Source organism: Brassica oleracea, chromosome C1 (assembly GCF_000695525.1).
Source record: "Brassica oleracea var. oleracea cultivar TO1000 chromosome C1, BOL, whole genome shotgun sequence".
Lineage (NCBI taxonomy): Eukaryota > Viridiplantae > Streptophyta > Magnoliopsida > Brassicales > Brassicaceae > Brassica > Brassica oleracea.
This window is the reverse complement of record NC_027748.1, coordinates 12,768,894-12,782,338: the sequence shown is the minus strand read 5'-3', so window position 1 is coordinate 12,782,338 and position 13,445 is coordinate 12,768,894. Positions and strand designations below refer to the sequence as shown.

General features: G+C 35.2%; 2 protein-coding genes and 3 long non-coding RNA genes across 7 annotated transcripts; 2 read left to right on the top strand and 3 right to left on the bottom strand.

Annotated features, from left to right (window-relative positions):
* Positions 1-1,293: 1,293 nt before the first annotated feature.
* LOC106325890 lies at positions 1,294-4,365 on the top strand. 3 transcript variants are annotated; one of them, XR_001267090.1, is made up of 4 exons: positions 1,294-1,413; positions 1,685-1,980; positions 3,603-3,815; positions 3,910-4,365. It is a non-coding gene; the product is annotated as an uncharacterized LOC106325890 (long non-coding RNA). The 3 variants fall into 3 exon arrangements; XR_001267089.1 differs by having other exon boundaries at positions 1,685-2,073; XR_001267085.1 differs by lacking the exons at positions 1,294-1,413; positions 1,685-1,980 and having other exon boundaries at positions 3,091-3,815; positions 3,910-4,242.
* On the bottom strand, positions 4,114-5,164 carry LOC106325883. The gene is made up of 3 exons (XR_001267081.1): positions 4,603-5,164; positions 4,367-4,534; positions 4,114-4,203 (listed from the first exon to the last, which is right to left on the bottom strand). It is a non-coding gene; the product is annotated as an uncharacterized LOC106325883 (long non-coding RNA).
* A 2,979-nt stretch (positions 5,165-8,143) lies between these two features.
* Positions 8,144-11,348, top strand: LOC106314825 (putative clathrin assembly protein At4g25940). Its single transcript, XM_013752643.1, has 14 exons — positions 8,144-8,366; positions 8,449-8,518; positions 8,606-8,703; positions 8,791-8,929; positions 9,016-9,143; positions 9,233-9,346; positions 9,419-9,535; positions 9,621-9,686; positions 9,759-9,839; positions 9,923-10,000; positions 10,082-10,276; positions 10,371-10,446; positions 10,542-10,675; positions 10,780-11,348. The coding sequence occupies exons 1-14, from the start codon at positions 8,277-8,279 to the stop codon at positions 11,191-11,193; spliced, it is 1,800 nt and encodes a 599-aa protein (XP_013608097.1). The 5' UTR covers positions 8,144-8,276; the 3' UTR covers positions 11,194-11,348.
* On the bottom strand, positions 10,057-10,890 carry LOC106314842. The gene is made up of 4 exons (XR_001264573.1): positions 10,741-10,890; positions 10,523-10,655; positions 10,245-10,427; positions 10,057-10,148 (listed from the first exon to the last, which is right to left on the bottom strand). It is a non-coding gene; the product is annotated as an uncharacterized LOC106314842 (long non-coding RNA).
* A 74-nt stretch (positions 11,349-11,422) lies between the features above and the next one.
* Positions 11,423-12,678, bottom strand: LOC106314832 (nifU-like protein 3, chloroplastic). Its single transcript, XM_013752650.1, has 4 exons — positions 12,445-12,678; positions 12,241-12,358; positions 11,865-12,166; positions 11,423-11,772 (listed from the first exon to the last, which is right to left on the bottom strand). Exons 1-4 carry the CDS (start codon positions 12,544-12,546, stop codon positions 11,581-11,583), a joined length of 714 nt encoding a protein of 237 aa, XP_013608104.1. The 5' UTR covers positions 12,547-12,678; the 3' UTR covers positions 11,423-11,580.
* Positions 12,679-13,445: the final 767 nt, after the last annotated feature.

Sequence of the window (13,445 nt, the reverse complement as noted above, 5' to 3'; positions counted from 1 at the left end):
TTTTACATCGAAATGTTTACGAGTGATTTACAACGAATGTATTTACGTGTGCTTTACATCGTTTTAATTACGTGGGCTTTACGACGAAAGCTTACGTGTCGTTTACGACGAATCCTTTCCCTGCGCTTTACGAGGAATATATTTCGTCGTAAACGTAACGAGTCGTTTACGACGAAACCTCCGTTACGACGGACGTTTAACAACGAAACGTCTTTCGACGTTAATTTGTCGTAACACACCGTTTACGACGAATTTACAACGAATACTGACCTAGTAAAAAATATATTTTCTTGTAGTGTACAGTATATGGATAATTAGGGAAATAATTCCATATATACCATACTATAAAGATATTTTTAGTAACTGGCATCCGATTATAAGAATCTCTATAATAATTATTTGAGAAATCAGTTTTCTATGTGTCGTTCTCATATTAACTCTCACGATGATGGTTGATTACACTGATACTCTTAATAAATTAAAAGTATTAAATACTATTATTTATTTTTTTTTATTTAGTTTCCTTTTAAAAATTTTCCAAAAACATATACATATGATAAAAAAATGAAATTTTTTATAAAGTTAAAAAAAAAACCAAATTGAAAACGAAAATATATGTATATATAATATGATTTCAAAAAAAGAAGAAGGAAGTTCACAAAATAGTAATATTACATTTAAAAAATATTTTTAAATAACATAAAATGTACTTTTGAAGTAATAAAATACTTTTTTTATATCTATATTTTCTTAGATGAAAAATATAAATTTGTATATAATGTGATTTCATTAAAACAAATTTACACAGATAATCTTGATATTAGAAAAAAAAATTATTTTAAAACATAATTTTAAAAAATACAAAAAAAATTCAAACTAATAGAAATATTTTTATATATCTATTTATTTATTAGATGATTACATAACATAATTAAGTAACATAAACTGATATATGTTTAATTGACTAAAAATAGTTTATAATTAGTATTATTGAAGTGTTTTATTTATTTTTCATATATTTTGTTGACTATAATATCTTCCAATTACAGCAAAAAAAAATCGATAAATTATATTTTACTTATATAATATTATTTTCAAATAAAATCATAATTCTGTTTACTGCTTATTTTTAAGAGACATTAAAAACAAAAAAGAATTAAAATTAAAAACTGTTTGATCAAATAGTTGCAAAATAGATATATTATATTTTATCATTATTAAATTTATTTGTTTTCTTAATATTAAATTTTCTTTTAAATTTTATATTTGTGGAACTTAATATAACCATAATCTTTCTTCATGTCATTGTCAACTAGGAATGGAACATGCACATGCTACTGTTACCGTTGACACAAGTGCTTGGTTCTATGCCTTTACTCGTTGAACTAGTCTAGTCCTTCAATCTCTCTGAAGGTGAAACTGCTAGACCAAGTTCAGTATTTTATGTTTTACCAAGCAAAATTCCCTCATGTATCTTACGTTTTGTGCGACACACATTACAGAAACAATATTGGTAACCTTAGAAACTCATGTTTTATCATCAACCGCTTTGTCATCTTCCATAGCGTTTCTTTTTCTTGTAAAATGATGATTAATATTTCATAAATAATGTGTGTTTTTCTAGATAAGTTATCAATTGGTTAATGTTATGAAATAATCAGGAAATGTCTGTTCTTCTTCCTAGAATCATCCTCTTGATGGCTCATGTGATGAAGATCAAGATATGTTTGTTTTCATGTTAAAAGGAAGCATGTGAAGAACATTGGACATATAGTATAACAGGGTTGCAACAGAGAGCCTAACAGATAAGTTATTTGGGACTTTTACCTTCATTACGGATAAGATCTTATTGTTACAAAACAGAACAAATTCACATGTTGTTTCCTTTCCAAGTCATCCAAAACACAACAAAACAGCAGGGACGCTCACTTCACTTCACTGTGGTTTCTTATACTATGATGGAAAACCAACAATCTCAACGTAAATGCAATAGGTAATTCTTTCCAGAGGTTTTCACACTTGTCTCTAGTCCTGCCTCACTTACCTATGATTACAAAAGTGGATATCTCTTTGGTAATATTAAGAAGCAAAAGTAATTAAAAAATCAGTAATAATAGTTAACAAACTATTTCAAAGTCTATAAATCTATTTATAAGAATTTATAAAGCCAGTTACAAAAGTTTATAAGAGTTTATAAAATCTTTTATAAATATACAAATGATTTTATAAGAGTTCATAAATCATTTTATAAGGTTAATTAATAAGAACTTATAAAGAGATTATAAACATTTTATAAAAGTTTATAAATATTTGTAGAAGTTTATAAAGGTTTCTAAAATGTTAATTAAGGGTCTCTAACAAAGATTTATAAAAATAATTATAAAGATATAATTTATAAAAGTTTATAAAGATTTATAAAAATATTTATTCATAGTTTATAAACCATTTATAAAGGTTTATAAAAAATTATAAAGACTTTATAAGAATTTATAAAAGGTATATAAACGGTTTAGAGGCTCTTCTAGAGCTGTTAGAAAAATATATATTCTGCTAGAAAAATATCAGAAGGGTTATAAATCGGTGTATAACACTTATAAAACTAAAATTAGTTAATAAAAATAATATATTATCTTAAAACCCCAAAAATCACCTTATAAACCATAAATCAGTTTATAAATAATAAATCAGTTTATAAGACCTTATAAATCAATTTATTAAATTTTATAAGTATATATAAACTGATATGTCTTTTGTAAGAATTTAGAAGGTTTTGTGTATCATTTATAAACTCCTATAAACAAATGTACCCATTAATAACAGGTTATAATTATTTAAGTGTTTGTAAATTGGTTAAGAACAAATAATTTATAGAAACTATAAAAGAATAAATTTTAAAATTAGTTTATAATATTTTAAAAAATTTCATAATTGGTATAACAGCTATTTACTTATAAGAATTTATAAATAATCATTATAAGAATTTTTTTATATATCATTTATAAAAGTCTTTATTTCATTTATAAAATTATTTAAACAAATTATAAGGTTTATAAGGGTTTATAAGTCATTTATAAGTGTTTATAATGGTTTATAAATAATTGGACATGTGTATGCATCAATCTTGTAGCCTGAATTGATGATTAGCAATTGCTTTATGTGGTTTCGTAGAACAATAGTTGATTATGCGAAATCATAAATGAGTCATTTTGATAGTAAATCACTATTATTAATTTTAAGTATTCATAAATGGTTTATAAATTAATTTCTACGGGTTTATAAATTAACTTATAAGGGATTAAAAACTGATTTATCAGAGTTTATAAACTGGTTTTTGATTATAAAGGTTTATAAGTTAAATTAAGAGTTTATGAACTGGTTTGTAAGGATTTCTAAGTTAATTTATTATAAATAATAATAAGTTGATTTATAGAATAGAGTTTTATAAGGGCTTATAAAATATTTATACAGGCTTGTAAGAAGTTGCCTTTGTTCAACATCACACAGCTCTCCCTGCAAAAATATTCAAACTCCATAGACAAATAAATATTTAGCAGGATCATGTTTACTTTTGGTGAAATTTTTTGACCTTCTGCCATTTGCAGCATCTGTGATCTCCGCTCGAGTTGGAAGACCATTGACAAGTGATTTAAATAACCTGAGTCGCCAAAATCACCTGTACACTAGCAACTTTGCAAACAGCTATAATCTCTTGTATATTATCTAGTCTCTCCCATCCACGTTCAACTGCAAGATCACCTCTAACTATCATAACTCCTAAAGTATTTGAACACTTCATCTCCAAAGAAGAGGTTCATGTACATATCTTGCATTACTCTAAGAAATGATCTACTGTCGTTTTTTTATGGAAAACAGTTGTTTCCAATTTTCATGAGGCTTCATGTTCTGCAGGAAGACAAAGCATATCTCAATTAGATACTCTCTAATGTCAGGAAGTCGAAAAATATACAAACCAGACGGATACACGCGCCCATTCCAAGATTAGGCGCTGAGGCATCAGCATCTGAAGTCAATATTCCACACTCCAAAGCAATAGCCCTGGCAGTTTGGACGTTGTCACCAGTAACCATACGACTTGAACATCAACAAACATCATGCAGCGTTATTAGCAGGCTATGAAAGAGAATTTGTGCAATGGGCCTTTTTGGTAAAATCGAACAAAAGAAGCACCTTGACACCAGCATTCTGAGTCCACATTTGAAAATAATTTGATAAGAAACACTAGAAAAATACTGCAGCCCATGATATGTGGGTTATTGTTCTGAAACTAAACAAATACGATGTATATATTTGACTAATGTTAAGATAAAAGTAAAAATGAAAATAAATAAACAAAACTAATCCTCACCTTTATGCCTACTATAGATCGTAAAATAAGGCCGTTCTCTGGGAGAACCCAGTCTGAGAGTTCTTAGCCTGTTGGGACCTTTTCAAGCTCATAGGTCCTGAAGGCCAGTGCCACACATCGTAAGGTTGTTCCAGCCATCTCTTCGATACCATTTTTGAAATATTGTGCCTGGAAATATCAAAGTAATTCACTGGAAAAGTGTCATGAAAACCTAAGGTTGAGTTGCAGAATCATACAGAACAATAAGATCTGGTGGCTATAGTCACCGACGAGCCGATCAGGATCGGGATCGTGGGATTGGATTACGTCGCATTAGGGATTTTCACGGAGGACGAGTTGCCGAAGTACAAGGTGACGGTGGAGGACGGGATGAGGCTGGCGAAGGAGTACAGTCCCATTCCGAGGAAAGAAAACCGCTTCATTAGCCATACCCGAGCCTTCTTTACTCTCTCCTACATCACATCTCATTTTTTCACCAGATCTAACATTTGAGAAGTGGATCCACAGCAAACTCAAACCCAAGGAAAATATATATCGATTCGTGAGTAGAGAAACAAAGAGAGGCAAAAAGAAAGAGAAAACTAGGGATTATCTGCAAGTTTTTCTATTTTCTCTCTATAGATAGAATGAGTTTAGATTTAATTAATCAGGGATATGTGAAAGTGTATGTCTTTCCTTGGTCAATCATAAACACGATACAATCAATATATACACAAGGTTGTTCTACGGTTCCTCTATACAAGCGATATGGTCAAGTATCGAGATCCTAGAATATAGGAACATATCGTTGAGCATATTCTTTCACCCTCCCTCAGTCTTATCGTTGGGCCTTCTAACAGAAAGACTGGTTTTGAATTCGTTGAAGAGAGACGTTGGAAGACCTTTAGTGAAGATATCCGCGAACTGAGAAGAGGATGGAACATGTAGAACTCGGACCTGACCCATTGCGACCTTCTCACGAACAAAATGTATATCTATTTCTACATGTTTTGTTCGTTGGTGCTTTACCGGGTTGGTGGAGAGATAAACTGCGCTTATGTTGTCGCAATACACCAATGTGGCTGTGGAAATAGGACATTTGAGTTCGAGAAGAAGGTTCCTTATCCAGCAGGTTTCAGCTACGACATTTGCAACTCCTTTGTATTCAGCTTCGGCACTGGATCGTGAAACTGTGTCTTGTCGTTTTGATGACCAAGATACTAGGTTGCTGCCCAAGAAAACGCAGTAACCGGAGGTGGAACGTCGAGTGTCGGGACACCCAGCCCAATCTGCATCTGTGTAGGCTGTGAGGGTGGTTGTGCTGGATTTGTAGAGCTGTAAGCCGTCTGTAATGGTGCCTTTTAGGTAGCGTAATACCCGTTTCAAGGCATTGAGGTGAGAGGCCCGTGGGTCATGCATGAAGAGACAGAGTTGTTGCACCGCGTACTGGATGTCTGGACGTGTTAGAGTGAGGTATTGGAGCGCGCCGGCGAGACTCCGATAGAGTGTTGGATCATCTACTTTGTCGCCACTGTCTTGAGATAGCTTTGATTTGAGACCGACTGGAGTACTTACAGGGTTGCATTCTTGCATCGAGGCACGAATTAGAATGTCTTTCGCGTAAGCTGTCTGTGATAGGAGCATGCCATCGCCATTGTAGTCAACCTTTATGCCAAGAAAGTATTTGAGTTTCCCGTCGTCGGACATCTCAAATTCTTTCTTCAGTAAGGTTGTTATATGTTGACGCAGAGCCGGAGACGATGCTGTTAACAGTATGTCGTCGACACAAAGGAGGAGATAGGCAATGTCTTTCCCTTTGCTGTAGATGAAAAGAGAATTATCGCTGGAGCTTTTTGTAAAACCCAGCTGTTCTACATACGAAGAGAAACGACCATTCCAGGCCCTTGGAGCCTGCTTGAGACCGTAAAGGGTTTTCTCCAACTTCCATACATGATTTGGCTTCGACTTGTCGGCCATACCTGGCGGGTGATGCATATAAACGGTCTCATCTAACGTCCCATGCAAGAAAGCATTTTTGACGTCAAGGTGATGGACCTCCCAGTCGCGTTGCAGAGCTAGGTGGAGTACAGAACGGATGGTTACTGGCTTCACAACGGGGCTGAACTTTTCATCGTAATCCAGGCCCTGCTCTTGTGACTTGCCGTTCGCCACTAAGCGTGATTTGTGGCGTGTAACTGTTCCATCTGCACCAAGCTTATGCTTATATAACCACATGGAGCGCACAATGTTAGCATTAGGTGGACGTGTAACCAGACTAAATGTCTTATTCTTAACCAGAGCACCGTACTCATCAGTCATTGAGGGATTCCAGTTTGGATCTTTTAAAGCTGTTATAGGTAGCTTTTTGGGAGAGGAGAAATGGTTGAAGTGTGGAGGTTGATGATAGTTCGCTGTTTTCGAGTTCCATCTTTGCTCCTAGTAGTCGTTGGATGACGTGTAATAGGAGCTGAAATAGGTTGAACAGTCGTGTGAAGGGGTGGTGCAACAGACTGTAATGGAGGAGGAGATGGCTGAATTAGGATATTTTTTGAATGTTGAGGATACCTCAGATGTGTCGCCCAAGAAATCATAAGACTTTGGAAGTGAGATGGAATGAGTTTGAGCCAAAGGAAAGATTGATTCAATATGATGGTCTTTTTCTTATCAAAATTTATAAAGGTATAACTGATTAGTGTAAAATTAAAAAATGGTATTAGGAAAGTGATATTAGTGACAATTTCCCTTAAATATAACATATATAAAATCATATGTATTATTAAAATAATATAATATTATAAATATAAAGAGAAAAAGACAAAAATAGCACTAAATCAAGTTTATGTTCCCAAACTAGCACTCAAGTTCAAAAGTCACAAAAATAGCACTTAATGTTTTATCAAAAGTCACAAACTTAGGGTTTAAAGTTAAATGGTGGGGTTTAGGATTTAGGATTTAGGGTTTAGGGTTTAGGATTTAGAGTTTAGGGTTTAGGGTTTAGGATTTAGAGTTTAGGGTTTAGGGTTTAGGATTTAGAGTTTAGGGTTTAGGGTTTAGGATTTAGAGTTTAGGGTTTAGGGTTTAGGATTTAGAGTTTAGGGTTTAGGGTTTAGGATTTAGAGTTTAGGGTTTAGGGTTTAGGATTTAGAGTTTAGGGTTTAGGGTTTAGGATTTAGAGTTTAGGGTTTAGGGTTTAGGATTTAGAGTTTAGGGTTTAGGGTTTAGGATTTAGAGTTTAGGGTTTAGGGTTTAGGATTTAGGATTTAGGGTTTAGGGTTTAGAGTTTAGGGTTTAGGGTTTAGAGTTGAGAAATGAGGTTTTGGGGATAAGATTTCAAATTTTGAAAAATAAAAAAATTAAAATTTTCAAAGGATAAACTTAGAAATGTGTTATTTTGGTCATTTTAGTTTTTGAGTGCTATTTTTGTGATATAAACTTAGAAATGTGCTATTTTGGAGATTTGCCCAAATATAAATGATGCATACAAATTATAAATTAATTTAAAATTAAAAGTAAATAGCAATCAATTACTATAGTATATTTACTTCAGAAATATTTATATTCGTGCAGAGAAAAATCACCTAGTATACCAATTTTTGTTAACCTTAAAATAAAATATTGATCTGGTATATGAGATACTATTTTTGATACAATATTAAATAAAAATGACAAAATACCAGATAATCAATATTCCGTTGCGAACGTCATGGTGAGGCAAGAGAGAGAAGAGAGGAGGTTGTGGAAAAGTCTGTTATGGTGTTCTGTTTTGTTCTGTTTTTTTTTTAACATACATCGTGTTCTGTTTGTTTTTTTTTTTGTAAACTATCGTGTTCTGTTTGTTGCAAGGCGACTAACAGAAGTAGACCAAACTCGGTCTTCTTCTTCAATCCCGTCTGAATAATCAAACAATTTTCCAGATTCAGATCATCTCTCCATGGCAACTTTTCATAGCTTCCGAAAAGCCGTTGGAGCCCTTAAAGATTCCACAACAGTCAGCATCGCAAAGGTCAACAGCGAATTTAAGGTCAGGTTACATTATCTCTTCTTGAAAACGTTCTCTTAAAATGATGATACCTATGAATTGATTTGAAAATAATGGCAAATAGGATTTGGATGTTGCGATCGTCAAATCCACAAATCACGTCGAATCTGCTCCGAAAGAACGCCATATTCGCAGTAATAGTTTCTCTCTCCTGACTTTTTTTATGACGATTATGAGTTTCTGATTCGATCAGAGTTTTTTTTTTGTAATCTTTTCTACAGAAATATTCTCTGCAACATCTGCGGTACGACCACGAGCAGATGTTGCTTACTGCATTCACGCACTAGCCAAGAGATTGTCTAGAACTCACAATTGGGTTGTGAGTCACTTAAACACACACACACTTTCTTTGATTACATGAACTCTCTCTCTTTGGACTGCTCTAAATTATTTTCTCAACACGCAGGTGGCTATAAAGGTTTTAATAGTCATTCATAGAACACTAAGAGAAGGTGACCCAACATTCAGAGATGAGCTTCTCAATTATTCACACAGAGGACATATACTTCGAATATCTAACTTCAAAGACGATACAAGTCCTCTAGGTAGAATGATAATAATGAATCTTTGGTATGTTAATGAAACATTGCTTAAAAGACATTTTCTTGATCGCTTGCATGGTGTGTTGAAGCTTGGGATTGTTCTGCATGGATTAGAACATATGCGCTTTTCCTAGAAGAGCGTCTTGAATGCTACCGTGTTTTGAAGTATGACATAGAAGCAGAACGTTTACCAAAAGGTTCAGGTGCATCTTCAAAGGTTTGTTCTGGAGTTTCTCATCATTTAAAAACCAACAAAAAAATAAGAATTAAAACAAATATGTTTATAACAACAAATCATTTGTTCAGAACGTGGATTTCAATGCTTCTCAAACATATAGAACAAGGATGTTATCTAATGAAGAACTGCTTGAGCAGTTGCCTGCTTTACAGCAGCTTCTTTTCAGACTTACCGGTTGTAAGGTAAAGTTTATATATCAACTTTTTATTTTATTTTACAACGAATGGTTTCTTAACATGTTTTCAGCTTTGCAGCCTGAAGGAGCAGGCTATAGCAACTACCTAATCCAATACGCTCTTGCATTGGTGCTTAAAGAAAGCTTCAAAGTATACTGTGCCATTAATGATGGAATCATTAATCTTGTAGACTTGGTTTGTATAAATCTCCTTTCTCTAGTTTAGTATCAATTTTTAGATGTTACTAAAAAGTGTACATATATTTCTGCTCTCTCTGTAGTTCTTTGAGATGTCAAGACATGATGCAGTTAAGGCTCTAAATATATACAAACGAGCTGGCCAACAGGTAAGAGTTTAAAGCTACACTTAGTATCAATATTTTATAAGCTTGAATGTTAAAAGGTTTTTCACTGCACAGGCTGAAAACCTGGCTGATTTTTATGAACACTGCAAAAGTCTAGAGCTGGCAAGGAACTTTCAGTTCCCAACATTGAGACAGGTTCACTCTAAAACCATTTTTTTGTGTGTTTATGATATGAGATTGATCAACTCAAAAGACCTAATATGTAAAACTTGATTCAGCCTCCTCCGTCTTTTCTTGCAACAATGGAAGAATACATTAAAGAAGCGCCTCAAAGTGGTTCTGTACAGAAAAAGCTGGTACAGAGTCTTATCTCACCACAGATATTGTTGAAGCCTATTAGCAAGTTTCTTTATGGTTGGCATTTGCTGTTCTAACAGGAGTATTATGAAAAAGAGGAGGAAGAAGAACAAGATGAAGAAGAACAGTCTGCTCAGCCTGAAGAACCTGCAGAAACCGAAAATCAAACTGAAAACACTGAAGGAGACCAGCCGCTTATCGAAGAAGAGGAGAAAGAACAAATAGAAGAAGAAGATACTAAACCTTCTTTCTTGATAGACACGGATGACTTGCTGGTGAATCTTCTTTCTACATACTGTATTAATGTGTATTGACATTTCTTTTGGCTAAACTCTCAAACCCCCTTGACCCCTCTTTTCTACTTCACAGGGCCTGAGTGAGATAAACCCGAAAGCCACAGAGATAGAAGACCGCAATGCGTTGGCTCTGGCAATATATCCACAAGGTAGCCAAAACAACCACGTTATTGTGTTCCATCTGGTCCATTTTCACTATTAAAGGAAGAAATTAAGATTGTGAACCTGTTATTGGTCTCTACAGGTCATGAAGCTCCAGGTCCATCCAATAGTTTAAGCTTAATAGAAACCGGTGGATCCGGTTGGGAACTAGCACTGGTCACTCCTCAAAACAACAACAACAACAACACTCATCGCCCTGCTCCTGACACCAAATATGTAATCAAGTCTAACACCGCATCTATCTAAATTTGAAACTCTCTACTTATACTCTCAAAACTCACATTGGTTTGTTGTTTGTTCTCTCTTGTTGTGTTTTATAGGCAGGAGGATTCGACAAGCTATTGCTTGATAGTCTTTACGAAGATGATTCAGCGAGGAGACAGATACAACTAACAAATGCTGGCTATGGACATGGTGGCACAGAGACAGCAGGAGCAGCACCACCACAAAACCCATTTGAGATGCAACAAGATCCCTTTGCAATGTCAACTAACATTGCTCCTCCCACTAACGTTCAGATGGCAATGCAGCAACAACAGCAACAACAGATGATGATGATGCATCAAAGTCCCTACAATTACTCTCATCCCCATGATCATCATCATCATCAGTTCTCAGCCGCAGGTCCTTCTCCTTCTAACCCTTTTGGAGACCATTTCCTTCCCCTCCCACCTCCGCCAGGCTCATCTGGTCAGATGCAGCAGCAAAACAGCCATAATCATATGCTCCTCTAGAGTGATAAATAAGAGCTTATTCAGGTTCTCACTCTCTCATGCATGGTTTGAGTGTTGTCTTTTGAATATTTATTCAGGGTGCTATTCTTTCATTCTTACTAGATACCTACTTCTTCTGGTCACTGGTGATTTCTTAATTTGATTATATAAACCGGTCAAATGCTCAAAAAGTGGATTAAACTCAGTTACTTGTATAGAACGTAACCTGAATGAATCCAAGGTTTGCGTATGAGATCAAAAAGCATATGGATCGTTAGACTAGTTATATGACAAAAATGAGAGCCAACACAAGAGCCACCAGGAACTGAATGGTATGGATGTTAGATTTGAAAATGATGTATATAGAATCGAAAAATAGGCTCTGTGTAGATGAACAATACAAAAAGGTCACTCTAGAAGCTGGACTGCACCTATTGAAGGAATGTTTTCCCTCAGTTTCTGAGTCAACGCGACACGAACCGTCATGACTCCAGCAGCTGGTCCAGTGAGCCGAATCTTAACTATATAACCATCGATCTCAACAAGCTCAAGCCCCCCTCCTCCTGTTCCTGATAGGTAAGGCCGCAGCTCAGCGAGAACCTGAACAAAAGTCATCAAACTCAGGGGCCAAATTGAAAAATATCTTAAAATTTCAATTTCACCCTAAAACTTTTCTTTAGTTAAAATCAAACCTTTTCGATGTTTTCCTCGTTGAGCTCTAACCCTCCAGTCTCCGCTTCAAGAAACTGCTCGACGGACATGATCTCTGGAATCTTGTCACGGAGACGACTCTCGATACCCATCTTTAACGTCATCGACGAGCTGGGACACGAACCACAAGCTCCTTGTAGCTTAAGAACCACCACAAGCCCGTCGATTTCGTGCAGCGCCACGTTTCCTCCGTCTGCCATCAGCGCGGGGCGAACTTCGTCGAGCACTCTCTCAACATTCTCTTCCGTCAGGGGCATCACGCAGCTGGGAGACACAACGTGGCCTATACTAGAAGAAACCTAATCACAATTAACATTCTAAGAGATTTGGTGGTGATCAATACGAGGGTTTGATTACCTGCACGTTTTGGCAAAGGGCGAGTTTGGCGAACAGAAGACAGTTGTATTCTTTGGAATTGGCCCCTGAGGAATGTGCTGCATTTTGAAGAGACCCCGTAACTATCTGAAACTGCGTTCTAAACACAAGCCAAGGAAGAAGATAAAAAAAAGAGTTGTTTTTTTTTTTCTTTCTGGTGAACGACGATGAAGGTGAAAACAATACCTTAGAGTTGAGAAGCGAGGAGCGATAATTAGAGCTCTTCTCTGATGAGGAGAGGGAGAGGTTCATCGTAGCAATTCGGGTTTGACCCGAAACCGAACCCATTTGAAATCCTCAATTTACGATCGATAAGATTTCAAAGAATTTAAAAGAAACCCTTCTCGAATATCCTGGGAATTGAACAGTATAAGAGAAAAAGATGAACTTTTTCATTGGTGGATGAAGAGATGATGATACGTCTGATTTCATTTTGTGGCCAATATTATTTCACTTCAATAATTTAATAATTCATTCCTTGTTATAAATCATACGATACGATGGATGTCCATAACCGGCTCAATACCTAGAGAAAGAGAAGCGGTCACGCATGGAGAGAGAGAGACGGCTTACCTAGTTAAAGAATAGGAAATCTTATTTGGGCAAATCTCTAAAATAGCACATTTCTAAGTTTATATCACAAAAATAGCACTCAAAAACTAAAATGACCAAAATAGCACATTTCTAAGTTTATCCTTTGAAAATTTTAATTTTTTTTATTTTTCAAAATTTAAAATCTTATCCCCAAAACCTCATTTCTCAACTCTAAACCCTAAACCCTAAACCCTAAACTCTAAACCCTAAACCTTAAACCCTAAACCTTAAACCCTAAACTCTAAACACTAAACCCTAAACCCTAAACTCTACACCCTAAACCCTAAACCCTAAACTCTAAACTCTAAACACTAAACACTAAATCCTAAACCCCACCCTTTAACTCTAAACCCTAAGTTTGTGACTTTTGATCTAGAGTGCTAGTTTGAGAACAAAAACTTGATTTAGTGTTATTTTTGTCTTTTTCTCATCTTATTTCCTTTTCCTTGTATTTATTCTAAATGATGGATGTCCATAACCGGTTCGGTCCATAACCGGCCCAATACCTAGAGAGAGAGAGGTTGCCACGCATGGAAAGAGAGAGGCGGCTTACCTAGTTAGAGAAAAGGAAACCCTATTTCCTTTTCCTTGTA

Excerpts from the sequence above, each read along its gene's own strand:
- LOC106314825 (XM_013752643.1), top strand. The coding sequence starts at position 8,277 with ATGGCAACTTTTCATAGCTTCCGAAAAGCCGTTGGAGCCCTTAAAGAT. Across the intron at positions 9,840-9,922 it reads AGTTCCCAACATTGAGACAG|CCTCCTCCGTCTTTTCTTGC; the intron begins GTTCACTCTAAA and ends AACTTGATTCAG. Across the intron at positions 10,676-10,779 it reads CTGCTCCTGACACCAAATAT|GCAGGAGGATTCGACAAGCT; the intron begins GTAATCAAGTCT and ends TGTGTTTTATAG.
- LOC106314832 (XM_013752650.1), bottom strand. The coding sequence starts at position 12,546 with ATGGGTTCGGTTTCGGGTCAAACCCGAATTGCTACGATGAACCTCTCC. Across the intron at positions 12,167-12,240 it reads CCCTTTGCCAAAACGTGCAG|GCCACGTTGTGTCTCCCAGC; the intron begins GTAATCAAACCC and ends CTTCTAGTATAG. Across the intron at positions 11,773-11,864 it reads ACGAGGAAAACATCGAAAAG|GTTCTCGCTGAGCTGCGGCC; the intron begins GTTTGATTTTAA and ends ACTTTTGTTCAG.